Below are 27,189 nucleotides of genomic sequence, written 5' to 3'. Positions count from 1 at the left end.
TGCCTGGTCTAAATTCTCCTGAGACATGAAAAGCTCCATCTGAATACATATATCTAAAGAACATAATACATGCACAAAGAATTGCATTTAATTATGGGTTTTTTTTCACGTTTCCTTCTTTTGGCAGGTTTATTTGTGTTTCCTATCTATTGCCTTTGTAAAAAGCAGAGGAAAAGGTCACGGACAGGTATGCCCTGGTGAGGATGGACATTACTCGCCTGAACTGAGCTGGTCCTGCAAGGGCTATCCGTGTTTTGTGCAACAGAGCAATACAGTACTGGTTACAGCATCAAAGCCACCGCCCTGGAAGAAGAATGGGGGCTCTCCTGCCATCTCAGCCGAAAACACTACTGCAGACCAGAAAGCCTCTTTGCTCTGGTGCACTCTCAAGATGGGCCCCCTGACTGCTGCTTTTTAAATGTTTTTGGTTTTGGGGTTTTTTTTAGTTATTACTTTGGAGGGGTTTTTTTGAGTCTAAGTTTCTGAACCAGACAATCCAAGTCTGTATTGTAGCCACAACTCTTACTACCGATTTGGCCTGTGAAGAAAGCATTTAACTGCTAACATGTGCTCGTTTAACTTCAGTGTCAGCCTTTAAGGTGGAAATGCTTAGAAGTGTTCGGACTCTTACTGTATACTGAGCATACTACTTTTGGTATTAAAAACTACTTCTGTAAATAACTTCCATCACACAGCATTCTGTTCAGCATACTGAAACCCCATCACATGCCAGAGCACGACAGCTGGTTATCTTCTGAGTCCTCCTGCTAGTGGAGTGCACATTGCCACCGCCAAACTGCAGTGCCTCAGAGGGAAATACCCTTAGTACTGAAGCGCCGTGATACTTAAGAATATGGTGATTGGTTTCACTTCAGTAATTTATTCATGACAACTTACTAATACTAATGGGGGGGTGTGACAAGATGTTACAACAGGACAACAGAATTCTCACAGTACAGAAGAAATTTGAAGGGTTTAGATAACAAGACGTGTCAGTGGCCTAATCTGTCCCAAGATATTCCTGAAGTGTGTTCGCAGGGAAGCTGGAAACCTGCTCTTTTATTCTGACTTGGAATATGATATACATGCTACACATTACCTGTGTGAGGATTGACTTGATGAAATTTTATAACCTAAATAGCACATTTTGTGTGTTCCCTTGAGTAGGCAACTACTGCATAAGTCTTGGAGTATCCACTGATGTCTCATGAGGAAAATCTGTGAATCCAGGGTAAGGGAAGCAATCATAAATTCTTAGGAGACCACTTGATTCTTAGTTTCTGCTTCCAGTGTTTCTCTTCCTGGCGCGTGAAAGTTCTGAAGAGAATAGCTATCTTTATTCTTATTTTCTTAACTTCCGCTGTTTGCTACCAAACCTCTTTCTCAGTGCATCACGACAAATGTAATCAGCATAAGGAATCAGTTACTGAGAATTTTTACACTTTTAATTTTAATCCAAATTTATCCTACAAATATAACTTAAAAGAAAATGCTAGAATAATTTTGTTCAGACAAAACAGTGAAACAATAAAGAAAGGAACCGAATAAGAAAAATACAAGCTAATCTTAAAGAAGATTGCATTTGTACTGTGAAGGTACTTCTTTTCAGTGTGTATGTTTGAAGATACATATGTATTTATATATATGTTTGTGTATATATATGGGGAAAGGGGAAGCAGGAAAATGGGAAATGCCCTTAAGAGTCTACTGACTTCAAAATTTAGGCTTGCAAATAATGTATCATTTAAGAGGATCTACTTTGTACCACTTTCTTTGAAAATTGTTGTTAAATCTGAATCCGTTTGTAATTTTCAAGCAAATAGTGTTCTGCCCCACCAACATAATACTGTTATAAGATACTTTGACTTTGGAGCCTCAGTGGAAGAAGCTGCTGACTTTTGTTAACCTGGAAACACATATATCAGCTTACCATAGGTGGCTAGTATGCTTGCTTTCTGTCAGCTTCTGGTTTTGTTTCCTTGCAGTTTTTTTCTTTAAGCACACCATAATAGTAAATAACTATTTAATAATATTCATTTGAATTTAAGGGCATGTTGACCCTGTTATCCTAACAGTAGAAATAGTACTTTTCAGAGATTTGCAAATTAGGAAGGGAAGCAATGGCATTTAGAAATAAAATCAAAGCCTATTGTCAATGCAAGTTCACCTGTTATTTAGACTTACTTCATTCTGAGACACATCAGTTTTCTGTTTGTGTTCTATCTGAATTTGGAAGCTGCCTTAAAATTGGTCTTGGTTTTGAGTGTGTTTTCTGAGGCTATACATATCAGTTATCTTTGGCTTACTCAGGGATTTTTATTCCTCTCTTTAAATGTCAAATAATGAAGATATTTTTGTATTATTTAGAAAAACCTTCAGACCTCAGAGGGCGAGATATATATATATAGATAGATTTGGGTTTGCAATGCAGTCTATAACTTGGTGTCAAATTATTCCACTTGAGACTATTTTAATACTTGAGATTATCTGTAATTAACTACACGGTGGATTAATTTCCTTTCTTTTCCTGGTTCTGTATAAATGTGTAAGATATTCTTACAGTCTTTGTAGCTGTTTTCACTCTGCCCTGTTAGCCATTTTCAGTTTTTAACTAGAGTTCACTAAGATCTGAAACTAAGATTCTAGAATAAAGAACATAAAAGGGAAGATAATAGATCTGCACTTACTTCTATTCAGAAAGTATGTCCTTGTGGGTGGAGAAAATGAACATACTACTCAGCTCCTACATTATCATTTCATCTAGGCCATTTTGTTTTTATCAGAACGGATTAAATCAAAGGGAAATGGTCCTTCATTTTCTATACAGAGCAGAAAGAGACATATTTGACCTTGTAAAGATGAGTGAGTCTGATTGTGCTTTTTCTGTAGCGGGGGGGGAAAGGAATTGCAATAATTTTTGCTTTTCTATACAGGATAAATGTTCAAGAACCAGGCAGAACAGGGTTATGGAAGTCTTTTTCTATCTGTATAAAAATATTCCCACTTGAAAAGTACATAAATACAATTTTTATCAATATTATATAACATAACCCACTAAAGCGTGAGAAGTAGCTCAGTACAAAGCTTCATTTGGGTAAACATTAGCTTTTAAGCAACTCATCACAGCAAACCTTATATACATTAAAGCCACATCATTTATTTTAAAAGCATTAATTTATTCATTTGAAAGAAACTGAACTTTATAAGGAAATTATGTAAGTGTATTGTGTTTTTTGTAACTACTCTAAAGAAACCATCAGGCTGTTTTCCATCTTTATTAGCAGAAAACTTCATCAGGCAGCTATATTTACCTGCTAAGGCAGATTTCACACTACTGTATGCTGATTATCCCTGGTCATTTTGTTTGCTTTCACGACTGTTAATATTTAAGATTATTTATCTTTGTGCAGAGTTGTTGCTCATCAGTACTTGTGTTCAGACTAGGAAATGCTTCAGTCTGTTCTACACTAACCTTCTGTTTCAAGCTCGCCCGGGCCTGGATGTGCCTGTGCGCTCAGTCCTGTGTGCAGTCAGAGCTGGGGCTCTCCCCATGGTGCTGTGGCTGTGTGTGCCCCATCCTGCTCCTGCTGGGAGGGCTGGCTGGACACACCACCCTGCAGGGGCTGCTCTCCCTTTCTCCACTATGCGGAATTTAGTTGTATTTCATTAATGGGGTCAAGTACAGGGGCTACTCAGCCATTTCAGCAGCAGGATTTTCTGTTCTGTGTAATCTCAGAGCATAGTTAGGTTTATGTACAGAGTTTATCCAGGAGCTTGTGACTGGAAAATAATTGTGCTTGTCCTTAATGTCAGTCTGTTAGCCAGTGAGTCTAATAGGCTGAGTAGGAATACAAGCAAGAGGCAGAAAAGCAATTCTCAGTAGCTTTGTTCTGAGCTGACCCATCAGGCTTAGTTCTGTACAAAAAAAAGTCAGTGAGTCTTCAGTTCTCACCACCTCTATAATAAACAGCATATTCCTGCCTGTTCAGTGTCATTAAAGTACAGTGCACTTTGAGTGATCTATTATCTTCCTTTGAGGCGGTGCAAATGCGTAAGCGAAGAATTTGTGTTTGGTTTTGATGCTCCTAATGCTGACTTCATAACTCTTCCTGGTGTGTTAAGGGGTTTTGTAATTTATACCTATTTATTCATTATAAAAGTTTTACTTTATTAAAAATATTAATTGGCAGGGACTACTGCCAGTTTTAACTAGAAAGCATTTTGGATCACCATCAGGTATTCTTTTTAGCCATGAGGCTTTTTGCTCTTCCAAAGACTCACAGTTTGTGTGATGTTAAATGGTGTGTAGGTGGGGCAGTAATTCTCCCAGTGACTACAAATTCTCCAGTGATGGAATGGTTTCTTATGCCAGTTAGATTTGAGAAACTGTTTAATATTCAATGGCCAAATATTTTGCCATGCAGATTCTTGGTTGGTTTGTTAAATCTTTTAAATTTAGTTGTGTTATTTCATTTCTTGAGCAAACCTTACATCATAATTTTGGGTATGCTAATTGTGCAGGTTCAAGTTGTGGATAAGAACCACAGGTTGCTGTTACTGTTATAATCTATATTAGATATCTACTGATGGAAAGAATCCTACATGAGGAAACTATTAGATAACTTTCTTTTAATTTTTAAGCCTTATAGTTGCAGTGAGTCAGCTTCATTCCTGACATCAGTCACAGCCCCATTAAACCAGAGAATGCTATTTTTATGCCAGTGTGGAATTTGGTCACAAATACTTTTACAAAAACATCTGGAAGCATGTTGATAGCCATGGTTCACTTCTTAAGAAATGCAAACTACTACGGAGCCGCTCCTCTCATTTGCAGAATTATGCCAATGTGTTTAGTAAGTGCAGGAGAAGGAAGGAGTTGGGAAGAATTTCCAAACAACATTCTCATTAGAGCAGATTGTCAGGAGACTGCATACTAGCTTTTAATATAATAAAGAAACCTTCATGCTTTGAGACACTAATAAAATTAGAAACAACACCCCAAAACAGTGTTAAATAACATTTCTTCAAATTCTGCTTTCTTCAATGTAACAAATAGCAGCACACTGTAAGAAATGGAATTGCAGCTGTTCAATATTTCTAGGGCTTAACACGTAATCTTCAGGACACACAACATGTAAAAAGTTATGTTGCTGATCTGTTTGGTAGTTTATTGTGCTACTGTTACATGAAAAACCAGCTGAGCCTTGATTCGATTGAAGGACAAATGCTGTTTTCACTGGTGTTACAGCTTGAACAGTACTTAACATCCCAAAACATTTTTTTAATAAAACTAACAAATGCAGTTGCTTGCAGACTGAACTTCCTCGCTGATTCTTCCTTACCTGTCTGTGCATAAGAGTTCAGGAGCCATATGTTCTCTCTGCATTAAGGAACAGACTGAAAATATTAGGCAGTTAGTCACTGATGCTTCTCTTCTCTTGGCCTAATAGTGAAATTCCATAAGGTAGGGAAATGAAAATTGATCTTAGAGTGCATGCTCTGATTTCAAGATTAAAAATGTGTAATAAGTTTTAATTATTCCATAGCAAAAAATAAATGCATACATTTTGAAACATAATTCCAGCTGTTTATTTATAAATCTGTCTGTATAACACAATAATTATAGTAGTGATGCATTTATTAAAATATGCATATTGTGCAAAAGAAAACATTTTTTGGTGCTTATTCGGCTTATCAACACATGAAAAATTAATCTACAGGATTTTGGATGGATTAAAGTCAGAAGAGAAGCTTACTGTGTAAAAATATTTGTTTAGCATAAATGTGAATTTTGCACATATCTTCAATATAGTTGCATGCCAACCCCATTCAGTGTTCACCTTGTTGAAAAATTGTCAGAATACTGAAAACAGTATTTTTTAAATTTTTAACTGTCACAGAGCATGATGTTACTAACACAATGCCACATTTACCTCATTTTTAGAAGGAGTTACACAGAATCCAGAGAAACTGTTCAGGAGTTTTAAACTTGTTCTGTAAAACTATGATGCAGTCAGAAAACATCTTCATGCCTTATGCAAGCTCTGGATGAGCAGATGGATTCAGTCTTTTGTCATCAACTGTTTTTGCATAAAAAAATGGACTCTTAAGAGATTTTCATATCAATTTGCATCCTGCTGCTTTGTGTCCAGAAACTGCAAGGACAGGGAGAGATTTACATTTCACTGTTTACCATCTCATAATAAAATGTTTACCATGTTTCCATTCTTAGTACACTTTGTATGCTTTCCTTCTTCTAAATTTCATAATTTGAAGCTGACTCGTGAAAATGGCTGAAGATCAAATAGGACCTGTAAAATGTGATCTCATAAGAAGTTGCTTTGTTAATGCTTTGCTGAGCTATAAGCAAAAGATTAATTTTGTTGTATTTACTTAAAAGTAAGATGTTGAAATCTATTTTTCTTTAGGGCTTTTAATTTTGCATTTTTAAAAATGTACTTAAACGGCACTGTCATCTTTGTTACATAACTAACCATCTAAGTACAAAATAACATTTTTGAGTGTTTGTTAATTCTTGTTAATATGGTAGAGATGAATTTAATTCCATGACAATTCAATGAGAAATCTTCCCTTGTCCTCATCTCTTGTGTATTTTAGGGTGAAGGGTTCCCTTTAAAATAGATTTAATTTGAATGGCAAGGGGTGAGGGTAGTGAGATAATAGATCACATCATTTTAGTGTACAGGGTTCTGGCACAACTAGGGCGCTGGCCAAACACTGTGGATTCATCAAGAAAGAAATTTCTAATTCTGCATTTGGGCAACATACAAGCTAGATGCATCAGTGGTTGGAAGTTTTTGTAGTATATCTATGGGATGACTAAGAACTTAAAAAATTGGAGTAAGGCAATGCCTGTGAAATCAACACTTGAATTCCAGTATTTAGTGTTTTGTATAATGAGGGATTTTAAATGTGCAAGTGCCTTATTGCGTGAAACAAATGAAAGGTGTTCGTACCCCTCAGCAGAGCAATATGGGAATTCCTGTTCTGCAGTTACACTCAGCCAAAGTAATGAGTATTGCTTTGCTCAGAAGGTTGATAAATGTTATATTAGGGAAGAAGTTAACCTATCATAAAAGTAATATGGCACGCTTATTTTAATTCTCATTATCTCATTTCTGTGGGTTTTTTTTAACTTGCTCTTTGCCCCCATCTCTTTCTCTGACTCCCTTCCTTCAGACTTCAGTAGAAATGCATCTTAAGTTGTTGTTAGAGTAAGTTTGGCTCCTTGAGCATAAGAAGCCATGAGTTTTCAACCACTGAAAGAAGAGCAGCCTTTTGGAGAAGAGAATTCAGCCAAAGTTCAGTTGGAGCATAGCCTGTTGCGGCTGTACCTGCCACCTTGGGGGCTCAGTTGTGCCTTGTTCGCACTGATTGTTGGAGGTGGAAGCACCAAGGAGGATGGCACATGGAGGTGCACTGTAACCAGGCTGGGACTTCAGATGGGTTGAGAGCATTTCAGTGTTATCCAACTGGAACTAGCGTACCCTGTTAATACGAGTTGGCAGCTCCTCTGGGGTGGGTATCTGGGTGGACGAAACCATCAATCGAGATGGTGGCGCGGCTCTGGGATCTCTGCCCTGCCCTTCACTGCAGGTTGGGAGGTGTGATCTGGAAGAGTATTTTGCCATCTTCTGATAGCTTCAAAATGGGTGTTGTGGGATTTATTTCTTCTTACTTGTAGAATTTCACCCTTTATGTTCCAGACTTACTAAAGGACCTGTTTGTTCTTACTAACAGTGAAGCCACTATTGTCCAGCTATTACTGAAGCCAGGAATAAGCTTCTTTTCTGAAATTGCCTTGAATTTCATGAGCTTATTATAGCAATTATCTGGGAAAAAAAAAAAAAAAAAGTATAAAAGCTAATTATCAGAAAGAAATTGAGTTAATGGGAGGTAAGAAGAAAAAATATGATTAGAAGGTCTATTTTTTATAGATTCATAAGATGGTTTTAATTTGTTCAATTTCTTCCACTGAGAATTTGTAAAAGAAAGACTGAAAAATTAAGATGAGCATCTCTTTGAACCTTTTATTTTCCTGAAATTCTTGAGTTTCTCAAAACTGTAGAGGAGCTTTTTTTCCACTGGAGTAACTAATTGGTAATATAGATGCCACAGTGTTACTGTGAACACTGCTGTGACTGTTTAGTCAGGATTCAGCTTGCATATCTGAAGGTTTTGGTGGTAGGAAATTTGATTTAGAGCCATACTGCAATAAAACTATAAGTGAATTATCACATGACTTCTATTTCAGCATTATCTCAAAATTTTAGGCATTAAAATTTTGATCCTGCTGTAATGCATTAAATAGAAGATGCCATGTATCAAAATACTCCTTCAACTTTATGAGTTACTGTTTATTTTTACTTGTTATTTCCTTAAATTAATTTTTTCTCTCCTAGAACCAGCAGACACATAACTGAAATGCTGATAAGATTTCCCCGTTATCTTTGTCTTGCATTTAGCTGATATTATACTTTCTGTTGCCTAGTATTGCAACAATGGTCTTCATGCTCTTATAACTTGATGAAAATATCCAGTAGTCTTGGGCAATATTTTGCAAATAATTCATCTTCAAGTTGGTATTTTAAATGTATACCAATAATCATTGTTGAGTATGCTGCCTATGTGGCTGCTTTAGTTCATGTCAATGTTTTGTAAGGATTATTTCTTGCTACCCTCTTCAGAGTGCCTTTTCATTTAGAAGATATAGAAGATGGTTCATTGAAGTCTTCTGTTGAATCTACCATAGTAGTGTCTGATCTTCAAACTTGTCCCGTTGAATGTATAACTAAAATCTTGTTCTTTAAAAAGCTGTAGTAGACACAGGTTGTATATGCACATGTACATGCGTGGATACAAGGGAGGGTGTTCTGCCAATGTCCTGCTGGACAGGACCTTTCGAAAGTAAGTGAATTTTTTAACAGTTTTATTTTCAAGATGTTACCTCACTAGTATTCAGTAGTAGATATGTCTCTGTATTGCTTCACTTTGCTAAATACAATCACGGTAGGCATTTTGATTTTTAAAAGACTCTGCAATGAATCTGATGTTCGTACGAGACTGAATTTCGTAAGACAAAACTTACGGTACTTTGTTTCCTTTAAAGGCATTCCTTTCACTTACACTGACATCCCAAGCCCCTGTTAGCAACAGACTGAAAAAGTGCTTCCCCATGATGAATTGGAAGAACGTAAAGTAGCATTTGAATGCACTCCACCCATCTTAGAATCAATATACAGAAACAGGGGCGGGAGGCAGCGGATTTGATTAATTGTGGGGAGATATACATTGTAGAGTTCATTCACTTGCACATAAGGGGTTTTACAATGTCATCTAGTAATGTCTACCTAATAAAGTTTTGAAAAAGAAAAATTAAAGTGCCTGAATGTTTAACTCTTTCTTTAAGGAATTCTATGCATGTAGTTGACAATCTCCAAGGAGTCTTGCTTAAATTTGTAATATTTTTTGTATAATATTTTTAAAAAGTCATACCAAGTAATTTAAACTTCAGAATCTTTGTGTTGTCAAACTCTGTATTAGAGTCACATAACTCTTTAGCTACTTTAATGAAAGTGGAGGTAAAAAGCCAATTTACTGTGGTGAATATTTTAATGTAAAATACTCCCTGTCATGGTGGTGTCATCTCTGGTTACTGCTTTCACTTTTAAAAGCATCTTAACATGCAACACAGAATTTTACTTTCTCATGAAATGTTAAAATGTTAGCTTAAAATAACTGAATACAAAATGAGGAGAAAATTGCTGGAATCAAATTTTCCCATTCCTTTTTATGACTACTTCCTAAAACTTTTTCACTTTCAAGGGGTTTCAGAGAAAGCAGTCTCTAGCTATAAACTTGAAATAGGTAACCCATTAATTGAAGCAGGTTCCTCTTTTCTCTGGAAAGGAACTGTGTTTAGTTTCCTTTCTAGGTGAACTTCCAGTATTGATGGAATGTGTTTTCTGACGTGTTGGGGATTTTTAAACACTATACCTAATTATGAAGTTGCACTTGCCCATTCATGAGCAGGCACACAAGGCATCACCATTACCTACACTTCATTTCTGTAGGAAATAAAGCTGACAAACAATTCCCTGCTGAGGAATACACAGCAAGAATTTGAGGCCTAAGCTTGGTCCCTCTGGTGGAGGACAAACCTTTCAGCCCTCTCATCATCCCCCTCCAAAACAGTCAAGATTTGCAACAAAATGTCAAGGACATCATACCAGAAGTTCCTTATCTGCAGGAATTCTAGTGTGCAGTGTGCAGCAATGGAAGGATAGTCTGCAGGCCAAAGTCGATAGCCCTAGAGCTGAAGCTGAAGTTAAAGGCTAACTGCTCACTTGCAATCTCAGATTGTTAACAAGTTAAAAACAGACAGCAGATTTTGGCAAGCATGGTACTTCCCCAAGTAAATATGACTAATGTGCTCCACATTATTACAGATGATTAGTGATAGAGAATTATAATCTTTAGGTGCTCCCTGTCAGCTGATTGACATGCCTTTGAGGGTTTTCATGATTTGCTTAGTAGTTTGGCATGAGCAGTGAAATGAATCACTGTGGGGTATGTGAAATACTGAATTAGAATTAGCAACCATGTTGTGGTGGTGCAGAACTGTTTTATTAGATTTTTGTAAGAAGTTTATGTTATGGTTCGTTTCACTGTATCCCCAATTCTGTATCCCTTTTGTGTTGTCTGTATAATAAGGTGTTTTGTGTCAATCATCCCATACCTCACATGACATGTAACATCCCTTCTGCCCCACCCCCCCTCTCTGGGGCAGCTTGCCTATCACTCCCGGGGTCCCTCCCAGATTGTGAAATCTCCGTGAGAGAGCTTCAGGTGATAGGTAGCCTGGGGGAAATTCCTTTAGCTCTGGATTTTAGTGGTCTGAAGCTTGGGGGTGGGCACACCTTGTTACCCCCTGAAACCCCTGATTTGTGGTCTTTTTTGTATCCTCCCTGGGACCCTCCCCCGCTTATAGGGGGTCGGAGGGAGGAGCAAACTCTCTCAGCCGCTGGGTTCTCCACCTAGAAGCTCTCAGCCGCGGGGTTCTCAGCCTGGAAGTTCCGAGCCGCTCGCCTCGGAGCTTGGAGATCTCTGCTAATAAACATCCTTTAACCTGCTAAGCTGAGAGCCAGCCTTTTCTCTTCTGCTGCTGTTGACTGTCACCTTTAGGTCCAGCTGCCAAGCCGAGAAGCCAAAACGAACTGGAAACTTTGTGTCTGTGTTGACCCGAGCTAGCTGGGGCTTAGCTCCCACCCGGAGCGGGGACACAACCGGACATAATTGGCGCGCCAACGTGGAGCACACCACGCCGGCAGAAGCAGCTTGGACCACGTGGAGCACGGCTCCACCGTGACAGAGCGTCCAGCGCCCACGCAGGGCCCTTCCGAAGACGAGGCGGACCCTGCGAACGGACTGGGGCTGATTTAGCCCGAAGAACAGTCTCTGGGCGTCACGCACCCCTGTGAAATTGACTTTGAAACAAGGCAAGTTCCAGGGGAAAGAAGGGGAGCTTCGAGCCCCGACCGGAGTCCTTCTTGCAGCAGAACATCCAGACCCACGCACCCCCAGGCACAGGAACAGGTAAGTATACCCACAAAGGGACATACTTACTGGTTTTAGGGTTCCCCCGAGGGAGGGGGATCTATTGGGGAGGAAAAAATCCTCCAAAAATAGCTGCGCAGCTAAAGGGTTAAACCTCCTGTGATTTTGAGCGAACGGGGTCCGCGGGGGGAGTGCTTTTCATCTGGGTTTGGGTTCAAAAGCAACTTAGTATCGAAAACATGGACGGAAAGCTCACGGTTGCTCAGAAAAGGTTGTATTATAATTATGCGTCAGTAGTTAACGAGGCCAAATTGAAAATCTCAAAAGGCGAGTTAAGAAGTTTTGTTCGCTGGGTTCATGTGCATTTTCCCCAAGTCTCTCCGGACAGTCTCTGCAGCCCACATTTCTGTGGCACTGTAGAAAAGGAATTAATTAGGTTGATTCAAACTGGGGACAAAAAGGCTACAAAGTATTTTACTGTAGCAATGAAGTTAAATTCGGCAATTCAATTTCAAAAGGGAATGCCGAAAGAGCCCAACGGAGAAACGTGTTCTCCCCCTCCTCCCCCCACCTCTTTTCCCCGGTCCCCATGTCCCCGGGAAAGCGTTCTCGATGGAGCGGCAGGGGTCCCGCCCGCCCGCTCTGCCTCCGGGGCACCCCAGCCTCCACGCCCGTGCTGGCCCGGTGGAGCCAGGAGGGAGATCTCGGGCAGCACTGGCCATGCTGCATGGGAAAACCCTCCCTCCCCGCTTTTAATCGGGTCCGGGTCCGCGTGGTCCTCTCGGGGTTCCCAAGATGGCGGAGACCGCATGGCGGGGGACTCCCCCGCCCCCTCAGCGCCGCCCACCCCTCCCTACCCCGGTGACGTGGTGCCCGCAGCGCGCGGCCCCGCCCCCTTCCCCGCCCCGCCTTACCCCTGTGACGTCGGGTGCCTGCCGCGTGACCCCGCCCACCCCAGCCCCGCGCCGCGCGGGCCCCGCCCCCACCCACGTGTTTACCGGCCACGACCCGCGGGCGCCCCCGCCCCAGACCCACGTGGTGCTCGGCCCCGACCCGAGCTGCCCCGCCCCCGCCCCACGTGGTGCCGGCCCCGAGCCGCGGCGGCCCCGCCCCCGCCCCCCCGCGTGCCGCCGGCCGCGCTGCCCCCCCACCCACCCCCTTGGCTGCGCCGGTGCGCACCTGCGGCACCCCTTCCCCCCGCAGCCGCCCGCGCCGCCGCACCGCCCCCGGAGCAGCCCTGGTCCCGGTCCCGGGCCGCCGGAGCTCGACCCCCGCTCCCCGGGATCCCCCCCCGCCCCCCCACTCCTCAATGATGTCACCCCCCGGGCAAGCCGCGGCCCTTGCAGGGACTCGGTTGCCAGGCAACCAAGTGCCTCAGGGCACAGGCGTCCCAGCTCCCTCAAACCCGGAAGTGCCCAGGCAGGGAACGGGAGCAGAGACAGCTGCCAGCTCCTGCTCCATTCCCACCCTTGCCCCTGTTACCTTTCGCAATGCCCGCGGTGGTAACAACAGGGCAGAGTATCACCCATTTCCCCGAGCCACCATCAAAGAGATCTGCAAAGCTCACAGGATATATGGCCGTGATGGACCATATTTCAGAGGGCTTCTCAGAGCAGATCTCTCTGCAGAGGAGGTAGTGCCTGCTGATTTAAAGTACCTGTTTTCTTGCTTGCTGAACTCAACAGAGTACATCCTATGGGTCACAGCTTGGAAAAGGCTGCTCCAGGAGGCCTTACCAGGGCTCCTCAACCATGTTAACACCAGGGTTGATGCTCAGGGAAACCCTCTCACTCTCGACCACCTGGCTGGGGAGGGGCAGTGGGCAGAAGCCACTGACCAAGTGGTCATTCCTGTCCAGTGCCTCCACATAGTGAGAGAGACAGCCCTGACTGCATTCTTCAGCATGCAAACACAAGGTCCTGTGATTTCTTATTCGAAAATCAGGCAGGACCAAAGAGAGTCTTTCACAGATTTTGTGGAAAGGCTGTCCCGAGCTATTGAAGCTCAGGTCAAAAATGAAATGGCTCGGGAACACATTTTATCGGAGATTGCGTTTTCAAATGCAAATGATTTATGTTGTGCTGCAATTTTAAGTTTACCCCTACCCCCCAAACCAACCTTACCAGACATGCTTCAGGTATGTCACGTAAAGGTGCCTTGTATGAGCTTCTTTACAGGTCCATGGCCCAAACCTCATCAAGTTGCAGCCATGGAAACTGAAGATTCCCGAAAAACACCGAACACCGGGAAGAAGCATTCTGCGCAAAGCTCCCAGAAGTGTTTTTTGTGTGGGAATTTGGGGCATTGGGTTTCCAAATGCCCCCTCAAGAAAGAAGTAGAGGACCTCAAAAACAAAAAAGGGGGAGGGGAAGGGGAAAAAGGGAGAGGGTTTAAACCCTCACAAAAAAACTGGTGAAAGAGCGCAGGTCCGCCCTGCGTGAGGAAAAAAATGGGGTGGACCGGGCAGGAGGGGAGGGGAAAGGGAGCCAAGGGAAAAAGAAGGAGAAGCTGCAATGCCCCATTCAGGGTGGCAGCAAACATAACACACTGGAAATGACTTACACGGACCATGACATGGCACAACCAATTTTGACAACCAATTCTAAATATACCCCCTACAGGTTGCAGCTCACGGAGGGTTTGCACCTGAAAGACGACAACTGGAATTTTGTGTCAGTTGACAACAGTGAGCAGGGTACCTGGCCAAGGGTCAAAGGTAAGCTCATCGTTGTGGGAGACTGCAAACACACCCCAAAAGAGATCGAAATTCTTCCAGGAACACTTGATAACAATCCTGGAAAATTCGTTCTCTGGCTACGCTGCACTCACCCACCAACATTCCTACCTAAAGGGCAGACAGTTGCCCAGATCATACCCACCTGGGAACACCTGGAAGAGGACAACATACCAACAGCTTGTCCCGTGCACAACATCACAGAAGTGAAACCCCAGGTGGGATGTGAGTTACAGGTGGGTGATGAGGCCATTAACATCACAGGCCTGCTCCACACGGACATGGACGTGACTGTAATCCCAGCTAAGCACTGGCCGTCACGTTGGGCCTTGGAAAACGTGGCAGGACACGTGCAAGGAATAGGGGGAATGCAATTGGCCAAACAATCAAAGAGTGTGGTGCAAATTAAGGGGCCAAAAGGGCAGATGGCCAGTTTACGCCCTTTTGTTTTGGATTATAGGGAACCCTTGTTGGGGAGAGACCTGATGGCCCAGTGGGGAGTCACGATTGACATCCCAGACCCCCCACAGGATTTTTGGGCGGCGGTCGCTGAGGAGCGCCCTACCCACAAGCTGAATTGGAAAACAGATGCACCAGTGTGGGTTGAACAGTGGCCGCTTTCAAAACAGAAATTGAAGGCGCTCGAAGAGCTCGTGGAGGAGCAGTTAGCTAAGGGTCACATTGTAGAGACCACCAGCCCTTGGAATTCGCCGGTTTTTGTTATCCGGAAGCCGGGGAAGGACAAGTGGAGACTCCTCCAAGATCTCAGACAAATTAATAATGTGATAGAAGACATGGGCTCTCTTCAACCTGGGATGCCTACCCCGACCATGCTCCCACAAAATTGGAAATTGGCTGTTATAGATATAAAAGATTGTTTCTTCCATATTCCCCTACACCCTGACGATGCACCACGTTTTGCATTCTCGGTTCCCACTGTTAACCGAGAGGCCCCGAGGAAACGCTACCATTGGAGGGTTCTTCCCCAAGGGATGAAGGTGTCACCTATCATCTGCCAGTGGTATGTGGCTTCCTTGCTATCCCCGGTCCGCGTAGCCGCAGAGAAAGCAATCATCCATCATTATATGGATGATGTGCTTGTGTGTGCTCCCACCGATGATGTCTTGTCCCACGCACTTGACCTGACAATTAATGCATTGGTTGTTGCAGGGTTCGAGCTGCAGGAAGACAAGGTTCAAAGGATGCCACCTTGGAGGTACCTGGGGCTGGAAATTGGCAAGCGGACCATTGTGCCGCAAAAATTGGAAATCAAGGCCAAAATTCAGACCCTTGCAGATGTCCATCAGCTGTGTGGGGCATTGAATTGGGTGAGACCCTGGCTAGGCCTCACAACTGAGGACCTAGCCCCTCTTTTCAATTTATTGAAAGGGGGAGAGGAGCTGAGTTCTCCCAGGGAACTAACCCCGGAAGCAAAGGAGGCGCTGGAAAAGGTACAGCATCTCATGTCCACTCGGCAGGCTCACAGGTGTGATCCAGACCTGCCTTTCAAATTTATAATAATGGGGAAATTGCCACACCTCCATGGAGTCATTTTCCAATGGAGAAATAACATCAAAAAGGACCAGGGCAGAGAGGACCCACTTCTAATCATAGAATGGGTCTTTCTCAGCCATCAAAGGTCCAAGAGAATGACACGTCCACAGGAACTGGTGGCTGAACTGATCCGAAAAGCCAGAGTTCGGATCAGGGAATTGGCAGGGTGTGATTTTGAATGCATTCACATTCCAATTGGATTAAGATCGGGCCAGATTACAAAGGTAATGTTAGAACACCTGCTTCAGGAAAATGAAGCACTGCAGTTTGCTCTAGATTCCTTCACTGGGCAAATCTCAATTCATCGGCCAGCCCACAAAATTTTTAATCAGGATGCCAAATTCACACTGAATTTGAAAGATGTTCGGAGCAGGAAGCCTTTAGAGGCCCTGACAGTTTTCACGGACGCGTCCGGAAAGTCCCACAAGTCAGTTATGACTTGGAAGGACTCTCAGACTCAGCAGTGGGAGGCAGATGTTGCCGAGGTGGAGGGATCACCTCAGGTTGCTGAGTTGGCCGCTGTTGTCAGGGCTTTCGAAAGGTTCCCCGAACCCTTCAATTTAGTAACGGACTCCGCTTATGTAGCGGGGGTGGTATCGAGGGCAGATCAGGCAATACTGCAGGAAGTGTCTAACACCGCACTGTTTGAGCTGCTTTCTAAGCTTGTCAAGCTTGTCTCCCACAGGGAGCAGCCATTTTTTGTGATGCATACAAGATCACACACCGATTTGCCCGGGTTCATAGCTGAGGGGAACAGAAGGGCTGATGCTCTTGCTGCTCCTGCAGCGATGGCCCCATTGCCAAGCATTTTTGAGCAGGCAAAGCTCAGCCATCAGCTTCATCATCAGAACGCGCCTGGCCTTGTTCGCCGGTTTCACATCACCCGGGAACAGGCCAAGGCAATTGTGGCTACGTGTCCCTCATGTAATCAGCATGCACTCCCCACCTTGAGTGCAGGGGTAAACCCCAGAGGTCTGAACAGCTGTGAGCTGTGGCAGACTGACGTGACACATATCCCCCAATTCGGCCGATCTAAATATGTGCACGTGTCTGTGGACACTTTTTCCGGTGCAGTTTTTGCTTCTGCCCACGCAGGGGAGAAGACCTTGGATGCGATTAAACACCTCATCCAGGCTTTCTCCTTCATGGGCATCCCAAAAGAATTAAAAACTGATAATGGCCCAGCGTACCGTTCCAAGGAATTCTGCAGCTTCCTGCAACAATGGGGAGTGGGTCATAAAACCAGCATCCCTCATTCCCCAACAGGCCAAGCTGTAGTGGAGAGGACCCACAGAGAAATCAGAAGGGTCCTTAACCAACAACAACCGGTGTTGAAAACAGAAACACCACAGACCCGATTGGCCAGGGCTCTATTCACTTTGAATTTTTTAAACAGCACATTTGAGTTTTTAAACCCTCCCATTGTTCGTCATTTCGGGGCAAACCCTCAACTAAACATCAAAGAGAGGCCGCCAGTCATGGTCCGGGACCCTGAGACTGGAAGGACAGAGGGACCTCATGATTTAGTCACGTGGGGCCGTGGGTATGCTTGCGTGTCCACCCCCACGGGGCCGAGATGGTTACCATCAAAATGGGTGAGGCCCTATGTCCCGAAGGTCTCGGGGGAGAAAAAGAAACTGCCACAGGTTACTCAGGCAGCTTTTAGGAGGAAAAGGAGGGAAGATTTTTCCCCGGATGGTTTCGCTTTCCTGAATGACCCCTGCTCGAATGCTGATTGTTTGTTTTAGTTCTTCTAGTCCCGATGGAACCTGTCCAGCGCCAATCCCGTGTGCTGAGGAAGTTTCACCTGCTCCTTAGTACTGGGGAATTTCGGGCTGGGTGGGTTCAATTTTGAAATCAGTTTTGTTATTTTTGTTTATTATTCTGTTAATTTTAATTGGATTTGGTATCATCAAAAAAATGTTAAGTAGATTAATTTCTAGCACCACACATGCCCCCTCTGTGAACCATGTTGCTGTATCATCCGTGCCTGGATGGGAGGAAGACGTGGAACTGGAGGAAGACCCAGAAGACAGAAGACACCCAGAGGATGAACCTCAGATGGAGTGGCCCACTCAGCCAGAGTGGCTCACCGAGAGTTACCCGGACTTCGAATATCATCCTCCTCCGTTCCAGCCCTCCTCCTGTCATTAAAACAAAAAAGGGGGAGATGTGGTGGTGCAGAACTGTTTTATTAGATTTTTGTAAGAAGTTTATGTTATGGTTCGTTTCACTGTATCCCCAATTCTGTATCCCTTTTGTGTTGTCTGTATAATAAGGTGTTTTGTGTCAATCATCCCATACCTCACATGACATGTAACATCCCTTCTGCCCCACCCCCCCTCTCTGGGGCAGCTTGCCTATCACTCCCGGGGTCCCTCCCAGATTGTGAAATCTCCGTGAGAGAGCTTCAGGTGATAGGTAGCCTGGGGGAAATTCCTTTAGCTCTGGATTTTAGTGGTCTGAAGCTTGGGGGTGGGCACACCTTGTTACCCCCTGAAACCCCTGATTTGTGGTCTTTTTTGTATCCTCCCTGGGACCCTCCCCCGCTTATAGGGGGTCGGAGGGAGGAGCAAACTCTCTCAGCCGCTGGGTTCTCCACCTAGAAGCTCTCAGCCGCGGGGTTCTCAGCCTGGAAGTTCCGAGCCGCTCGCCTCGGAGCTTGGAGATCTCTGCTAATAAACATCCTTTAACCTGCTAAGCTGAGAGCCAGCCTTTTCTCTTCTGCTGCTGTTGACTGTCACCTTTAGGTCCAGCTGCCAAGCCGAGAAGCCAAAACGAACTGGAAACTTTGTGTCTGTGTTGACCCGAGCTAGCTGGGGCTTAGCTCCCACCCGGAGCGGGGACACAACCGGACACCATGTAAACCTGTTTTGCTTCTAAAAGGTCAATACAGCTTTTATGAAGGAGTCTTATCAACCACAGAGTTTATTGGCAAGTCAGCAAGTTCTGTAACTCCTTGAAATAGTCTCAAACCTAGACATGGGCTAAGAAGGAGGATCTTGCATGGACAAGGTGGGCACAGTATGGTCAGAACATACTTGAATTCTGCAGAGATCTGTGTTTGGCTTTGCTCTTGAACATACTTGCAAGTTACATAAAGAAAAAGGTAAGCAATGGCGTAATAAACAATCTTGAGTTAACCAGGAGTGCAGAGATGAGAGTTAGTTACAGTAATCAAATAAGTGGGTTTTGGACAACAACAAAATAGAGGTAGGTTCTTTGCATGGAATGATATGGCTGCTGGATATTGGCTTTTGTGTTTGTACCAAGGGTCTCTGATACAGGAAAGACAAAATAGTGACAAGATGGGATCTGTAACAACAAAAAAAAAGGTGAATCTTGATGAAACAATGAAAGACTAGTGAAGTCTCCTGCCAAAGGATATTGTTGTAAATGCTGAGAGCTGACACGAAAACTGGAGCAATTACAGCAGAGAAGAGATGGGAAGTCACTCAATGTATAGAATAGCCAGTTTGGCTCAGAAGGTCTTTTGAGTCGAAAATGTTTGGAAGCCTGAACAGTAGTAGATGGTAGTATTTGCAGTTTTTTGCATTCTCCCCCAGATATCTGTTACCTGTGTTTTCTGTCAGAGACACTATCAGGCTTCCTGAAGCATTGCTCTGTCCCAATATTTTTAGGTCATTTTCTCTTAATTGAAATTCCCTAGGTGAGGATAATGTAGGGATCCCAGCAGTGATCCAATGAAAATGGGAAGCATATGGCCTCCTCCATCCTACTTGACCATAGAAAGTCCTCTACCATGTATGAGATGCTGATAGGTAAGATAGGGGTTTGCAGAGTTCCAAAGTGGTGCAAGTGTGTCCCCTTTGTGTACTGTTCTCACCATCAGCTAATTTTTTTCCACCTGTTCTGAGCAGTGTTCTTGCCTCAACCTAATTTCCACCTAGCTTGTCCTTTTACTCTGGGATGCTTTCTTGATCATCTCATCCTTTCCCAGGCTGTTTTCCTTAATACTTCCCTTACTGGAATACTGAAATAATCTGAGACTAAGATTTGTTTTTGTGGTCCTCTAAGAGTGTTATATACATCTAAATCCATGTTCTGTGCTGACCCAGACCTTGCCTCCTTGAATGATTTGGGCATAAATAAACTGCAGTACTTCTCTAGAAATATTTCTTTCTAAATGAAATGCCATTTTAGGTGTCCCTTCCCCACTTTTGTCTGACTTCTATTTCATCAATCCCATTTTATTTTGTAAATTATGTTTTCTCTTTTGTTCTCTTGCATGCTAAAGAGCTATTGAACGGTCTCTCAAAACTCCAAGTAGGTAAGAGAAGAAGTGCAGCAAATCAAAATAAAATTACAAGGCCAGAAAAGCAGCACTGTGTGATGAAATGGGACTCTGTAGAGATTCCCCTACCTGGTAATTGTGCACTTGAACACTCCTCATTTTGATTTTTTGTAGTTTTTTTTTATTTAGCATGTGCACGATGCACCTAAAAAGTTACCTGTGAGCCTGTTTTGTGTGTTTGGCTTTGGTTTTTTGGGGTTGGTTTGTTTGTTTTCTTGGGTTTTTTTGGGGGGTGAGGGGACCATGGGGCTGGTTTTTGTGAAGGAATCTCTATGCACCTACTGGCTGATGAAGGATGGTCCTGCCCTGAGGCTAAAGCCTGAGGCTGAAGGCAGCTGAGAGAGTTTTGATGATCCCTGTGATGCACGGCTTCCCAAGTCACACTCCCAACAGCAGAGTCTGATGGATAAAACGTTCCAGTGCCTGGGCCTGGCACCCAGGGCATTGCTGCCTTCTTCCACTGGGGCAAGACCATGGCCCGTTCTTGTCTCTGGCTGTCCAGCCCCTTCCTGCCTAAGAACTGCCTTGTAGATTCTCCCCTTTAACTCATGCCTTGTCAAATAACAGTAATGGCAGGCTCCAGTCATTGGTACATCACCCCAGAACACAGAGTGGAAGATGGTGTCTGGGATGAGTGGTGGGAAGGAGACATGTCTGTAGGGGCAGTATGGTGTGGCACACGTTTGTCTCCCTCTGCCCCAGCCTGCTCTGGGCATCTCTCCACAGCTCTCCCTTCTTCTTGATTTTAACTTTTTTATTTTCAAACCATGTCTTTTTTAACCTTTAGTTTCAAATACATGGCTTAATTTTAGTTTTATTTGACTTTTATGAGGTGATGGACAAGTCAGAGCTAATAATAAATGGCTTAGTGACAAACCTTTGCCAAATCAAATAAACTTGAATTCAACAGAGCTTTCCAACAACGCCTTCAGTGTTTTCAGACCTTCTGTCTGCTGTTGCCTTTTTCTTATATTCCTTTACAAGAAGCACTTTATGTTACCATTCCCATTTTGATGCTATTTTTAACAAACAGGTTACTTAGATTTCAGGCAACATTGAATCTCTATTTAGCTATCATTTATTTATGTATTGTAATCTTGAGTTAGCTCTTTTATGGCTTTGAACCTTAGAGATGATTGTAGTGATGTTATCTCTCCTGTAGCTGTAAAAGGAGACAAGACAGACAAAGGCTGACTTTTCCTCTCCCACAAAGGAGCATTCAAGGTCTAAACATGACTGTCAGAATTGTACTTCATAAAAATCAACCTTTGGGGGGACCCCTTGTCAGCCTGATGGTGGATAAGTGGAGCAGCTGTCTCTGCTGGATTTGTTCATTCACCTGACAGCCTGTCAGATGAGGAGTTCTCAGAAAAAAAAGTGGCTGAATGTGAGCTGTGAACGTGAGCAGCTTTGGTGACAGCCTGTCCTGAACTGCCATTTTCTCCATCTGTTTGAGGGGTAAGTGTGGGGTGTGTGCATGGGAACTTCAGCACGTCCCAGCGCCCTGGATTTGGTGTGTAGGGTGCTGGCTCCCCCTGAGCCATAAGTCCAGCCAAGTCATAACAAAGCCCTACACATCCCAGTCTTGCTACTGGAAGACGTTATGGAACCCAGTCCTGTCAATATGCATAAGCGTACATATTACTAAGTAAATTATTTTTAACTATCATCTTTTCATAGACCTATCAAGATATGAAAAAAGTGCATCTTTTGGCACAGAGTTTCTCTGCCTGCTGTAAATTCAGGCTACAAAGATTTCCTAAGTTGAGGCACAGAATTTTAAAAAAAAATATTTATGTGATTTGGTTTATTATGTATATATGTATATATATATTGTATGATTATGTATGCATAATCATATTACTATGGTACAAAAGCTTTTGCTCTCTTTAAGTATGTATGTAATATGTAATGATTTATGTTATAATGTAATAATATATAAAATTTTATATATATATATATGTATTTAACCATCTGAAATTCAACAATGGCAAATGCAGGGTCCTGCACCTGGGGAGGAATAGCCTCAGACACCTGTACAGGCTGGGGGCTGACCTGGTGGGTAAGCAGCTCTGCAAAGAAAGACCTGGATGTCCTGGTGGACAACAAGCTGTCCATGAGCCAGCACTGTTCCCATGTGGTGTCTTGGGGTGCATTAAGCAGAGCATTCCCACCAGGACGAGGGATGGACCCTCCCTACTTAGCCCCGGCGAGGCCACATCTGGAGTGCTGGGTGCAGTTCTGGCCTCCTCAGTACAAGAGAGACATGGAGCTCCTGGAGTAGGTCCAGCGGAGGGCAACAAAGATGATGAAGGGACTGAAGCAGTCTCTTACAAGGACAGGTTGAGGGAGCTGGGCCTGTTCATCCTCAAAGGGACAACTGAGAGGGGACCTCATCGATGTCTGTCGGTATCTGAAGGGAGATGCCAAGAGAATGGAACCAAGCTCTTGGTGGTGCCAAGCAATAGGACAAGAGGTAATGGGTAAAAACAGATTCACAGGAACTTCACTTGAATTATAAGGGGAATTTCTTCAGTGTGCAGGTGGCCGTGCACTGGAACAGGTTGGCCAGAGAGGTTGTACTGTCCCCCTCACTGGAGATATTCAAGAACCATCAGGACACAATCCTGTGCTGTGTGCTCTAGGATGACCCTGCTTTAGCAGAGAGGTTGGACCAGATGGTCCACTGTGGTCCCTTCCAATCTGACCCATTCTGTTATTCTCTGATTTCTTCTCATCTATAGGTAGATAATGACAACAAACCAATAGTATTATTCATTGCTTGCTGGTTTATCATGCTGCATAACAAAAGAACTGCAGTGAAATAGTTTAACTGCCTGTTTTATTGTTCATGTACGCCTCTAGGGCTTTTTATAATTACTCTTTTGCTAATTTGCTTATCTCAACGGCATTCTTTGGCACTGAATTATCTGCATTCCAATGTGCAAATGTATTTCTTTGCTTTAGTAATTGCCTTTTTATATAATGATTGTCTACCTCCTTTAAGATAAGAACAAGGTCCTGGAAGATGGTTGATTTGAATTTGTGTATATTAAAAAGTGGAACAAGAACTAAAAAAAGATTTTTCAGTTATAAAAATATAGCAAAATAGGATTACCAGATAAAGGGAAACTGCTGACATGAAGGCACATCTGATGAGAAATGTACATTGTTTAGGTTAGAGACTGACTACATTAGACTGATGTATCCAAAAATGTTATACAACTCAGTGATTAAAAGTAGAGTTCTGTCATTGTTTCTGTTGGCTACTGAGCTTGTTAGGCATACCATATTTAAAATTAGCTACTCCATGAAAGGAAAAACTAAAAGTCTGTTTCCTTGTGAATTTATTTTCTGTGCCCCTCCATTATAACTTGTTTTCACCTGGTACAGCCTCTATGAACTTACCCTGTTAAATGTCTCTGCTTCTGCCCAGTGTTCCCTAAATTCTCACACAGTGCCTTCTCCCCATCTCGAAGCAAGAATTATCACATGCTCTACCTTTCTCCAAAGCACATAGGTGCCAGTTGATCATCTGCTAGAATTGTGATGGTTGCCAGATCGATTTTCAGGAGCTGTCAGACTGGCTGGCTGCCCACCAGGAAGTGGTGACTGGATACTTCACTCTGTCTCTCAACTGAGGCACTCCTACTTAGTTGCCATTGTTCAGGTACTGATTTTCAAAAATCCTGTTCGAGAACGGTTGCTCTAGGCCACCACATAATGTATTGTTCTAAGCCTCATTTCTTTAGAATCCAAGGATAAAATGGAGATTTTCATATGTGCACATGTAAGGTTTTCCCTTTAATTTCAACATGAGGTTTCATTTTTGAACATTAGTATTAAAGCACAGCAATGGTAATTAGATCATGGAAATGGAGCCAGCTGTGTGTTGTATAACACTACTTGCAGTGGGTATGAAGTATAAAGATGAGAAGAGGTACATGGACAATCACAGAACAAATTCTGGAGCTAGGAATAGAAATTAAAAAGTACTGATAGTTTTGACCAGATTCTTCTTGGCTATGGAGAACATTTTTTCAAGTTATGAATCTCCAACAAAAATTTCCTGTAACTGGAATTTTCGGATCCCCTTCTGGTGCTGTGTGTATCCCACCAGCCAAACAATTGCTAGGGAAGGACATCAAAAACTGCTAATAAAACTAAATAATATTTGGTTTCAATTTTTATTCAACAGAATAAATTTTCTTTATTTTTGTATTTTTAAAAATGTGACATTTATGTAACAAGTGAAAAATTACTTAGCAAATTTAACTTCAAATTAACACAGTTCTGCAGAATAAAAAGCCATGGATCTACTCTTTTGCTGTAAGTAACTGTTGATTATATTTATTTTGTAAATTGTCTAGCCTAAAATATTTCAGAGATATGATATTTTGGGGTATTTTTTAATAGTAAAAAAGCTCTTTTAAAAGGTTGTAAAATTCTAAGAACTTGTGTTTCAAGTTACTGCATGTCTGCTATGCATAACTGTGTTTTTATCATTCAGTTTATCATTTTGCTTAGGCCATGCAGTTCACCAAAGTCTGTCTCCTTACCTAGATAGATACTAAAACCAGTAAGGTAAGAGTTCACTTTCAAAGCCCTTTTTCTGTATATAGGTACATTATTCTATATATTCCATACAAATTTTTTATTATTATTATTATATATTCCATATATAGTTTGATATAAACTAAATGCGGAAAAGCTTTCTTAATCATTCTGGTTATATTGGCAAATACATGAAGCCTTAGGAGAAAAAACACTTCATTTTGCGAAATCTCTCACATTCCTACCTGCTTATTTTATTGACAGCCCACCATGCCAGAAAAATGGATTTGATCATCTGGGTTAACAGATGTGGCATTACATTTATTGTGTGTTAGTGGTTTACATCACGTTTAAGTAATATTGTAGGATATGCTCTTCTGTGACCAGGCATTTAAGGAATTTGTGCAGGAGTTAACAAGAGTTAAAAATTACCTTTGAGAAGAACAGCACATCAAGCATATTCATTATTATAAATCAAATAAAGGCATTTTTATGAAACATGTTGCATGTAACAAAAAGGAAAAAATGCAGCGATTTCACTGGAGAATATTGTGCTCTTTTCTCATGAACAGAAAACTAAATTGCACTACACACAGTGACTAGAGTGCTGTTCAGTAAGACATTGAAATGGAGTAGGGTCACTGTATGACTGGCCTCAGTGGATTTGATGGATGTGAGGTATTTTTGAAATGATGCCATGTACTTGGGAGCCTAGCATCAGCCTTATGTGTTTGAAGAATTCTGCCCAAACTCCTTCATTTAAGGGCAAGGAACTGCTTGAAAGTGGGTGGTAGAAGCACACATCTTTGAAAGATTTTTGCAAAATAATGGGCTATAATTACATTTTCACAATAGAGTTTAGCCTGATGCATACTCTCCGTTTTATTGTGCATGAGTTCAAAGGTAGTTGAAGTTAGCATTACCTCCCTTGGAATGTAAATGGGTCCCAATCCAATTCACCCTGAATAATCAGGGTATTTCTACAGGGACTGCTAGGAGCCAGGAAAGGTTTTTAGATAGGAGTTGTGTAACACCAACTAGGAATAAACAAGCATTAGAATCGAGGGCAGCTGAAAATGGCCCAGCATTTTTAAAAGGTGAGAAAGCAAATTATGTAGCATTCCATTATTTATTCTAAAAACTTTTCTTGGTAGACAGTATCTTTTAGACTGGTATGTTCAGATGTTATGTCTAAAATTATATTTTTAGGTAAATTATGCTCCTCACAAACAGCAATCTTTGTGTGTTGTGCTTTATCAATCTAATTAGTTAGAACTAATTTAGTTGAAACATTACTGTAGGTATTACAGAGGCTGAGACCAATGTGACATACTCACAGTTCAAAGTTTTAGGATGTGTGGAAGTACTGCTTTCAGCAAGAAGGTGACAGCAGTTTGATGTTGATTTTGTGGAATGCTATCAGACACCAAGAATGCAAATTTCTATCTGAATGCATTTTTTAATCACTTTTATAACATTTTTTAAGATTATTACTAGATTGACCTGGAGACAATAAGGCAGATGGCTGACTTCTTGCATGGAAACATTCAGTTAATTAGGTGAATAAAACTTTCAGCATAAAACACTAAATATTTTCTTCTACGCACTATGATCTAAGCTGACAACTTCCATTTGGAACTAAAGCAAAAGAAGTGTGGTTTTCAACAGAAAAGTTTTCAGCAGAAAAAAAAAAAAAAAAAAAATAGTGTCTTAATAGCCAGACTGAGATTGTAGATGATAAATACTTTTTTCAGTCTCACAAATGCATTTTTTTCATCATCTCTCCCTCCCACACTCACAATTTGACAGACCACTTACATTTTTGTAAACTGATCTCTCCAGTGATCGTAGATATCCTCTGTTTTGCTACCAGAGGGCAACATATTTGCTTCTAATTCTTGGTCTGTTGCATGTCATTTTGGTAACAGATTTTCAGTCCCTTTCTACCTTCCAGTTGGAAGTGTCGAATATTTCACACCAGGCTGTGAACATTAGCACAGCACAGAGAGAACAATGTGGGAACAGGCACCCTGAGGCAGGCTTCTGATCCCCTAGATACTGTAGTGTTCTAGTAGCTCACAAGAGTGTTCCTGAATCAATACCTGGTCCTTGGGAGATTGTGACAGCAGCTGTGCTGGATCAGACAAAGTCTGGTAACACAAAACTTGACTAGTGTCAGAGCTTGTTAAGCACTCTTGGAGACTGCAGGATCTGCTGGGGAAAAAATGGTATTTTTGTGTTTTGTTGGCCTTACAGATATTCTTAAATTAAATTTCCCAATAACTTTTGAACAAATGCAAATTTTCATTAATCACAATATCCTGCAGAAAGGGAGGTGCAAAGTTAGCACACATTACCTGAATCAGTTTTTGTTGTTGTTGTTGGGGATTTGTTTGTTTGTGTTTTGTTTTGTTTTAATTTGGAATTACTGCTAGAATGCAATATGCACTGTATA

The 27,189-nt window shown here is 42.4% G+C and overlaps 1 protein-coding gene across 1 annotated transcript in view; it reads left to right on the top strand.

Moving 5' to 3' along the window:
- Positions 1-9,401, top strand: part of RNF217 (ring finger protein 217) — a 66,045-nt gene extending 56,644 nt beyond the window's left edge. Inside the window, exon 7 of the mRNA XM_058419796.1 lies at positions 128-9,401. Coding sequence (XP_058275779.1) covers positions 128-201 — 74 coding nt within the window. The 3' untranslated portion in view covers positions 202-9,401. The remainder of the gene's footprint in view (positions 1-127) is intronic.
- Positions 9,402-27,189: the final 17,788 nt, after the last annotated feature.

This window comes from Hirundo rustica, chromosome 3 (assembly GCF_015227805.2).
Source record: "Hirundo rustica isolate bHirRus1 chromosome 3, bHirRus1.pri.v3, whole genome shotgun sequence".
Classification (NCBI taxonomy): domain Eukaryota; kingdom Metazoa; phylum Chordata; class Aves; order Passeriformes; family Hirundinidae; genus Hirundo; species Hirundo rustica.
Note: the sequence above shows the minus strand (reverse complement) of the source record. Positions and strands in the feature narration are given on the sequence as shown.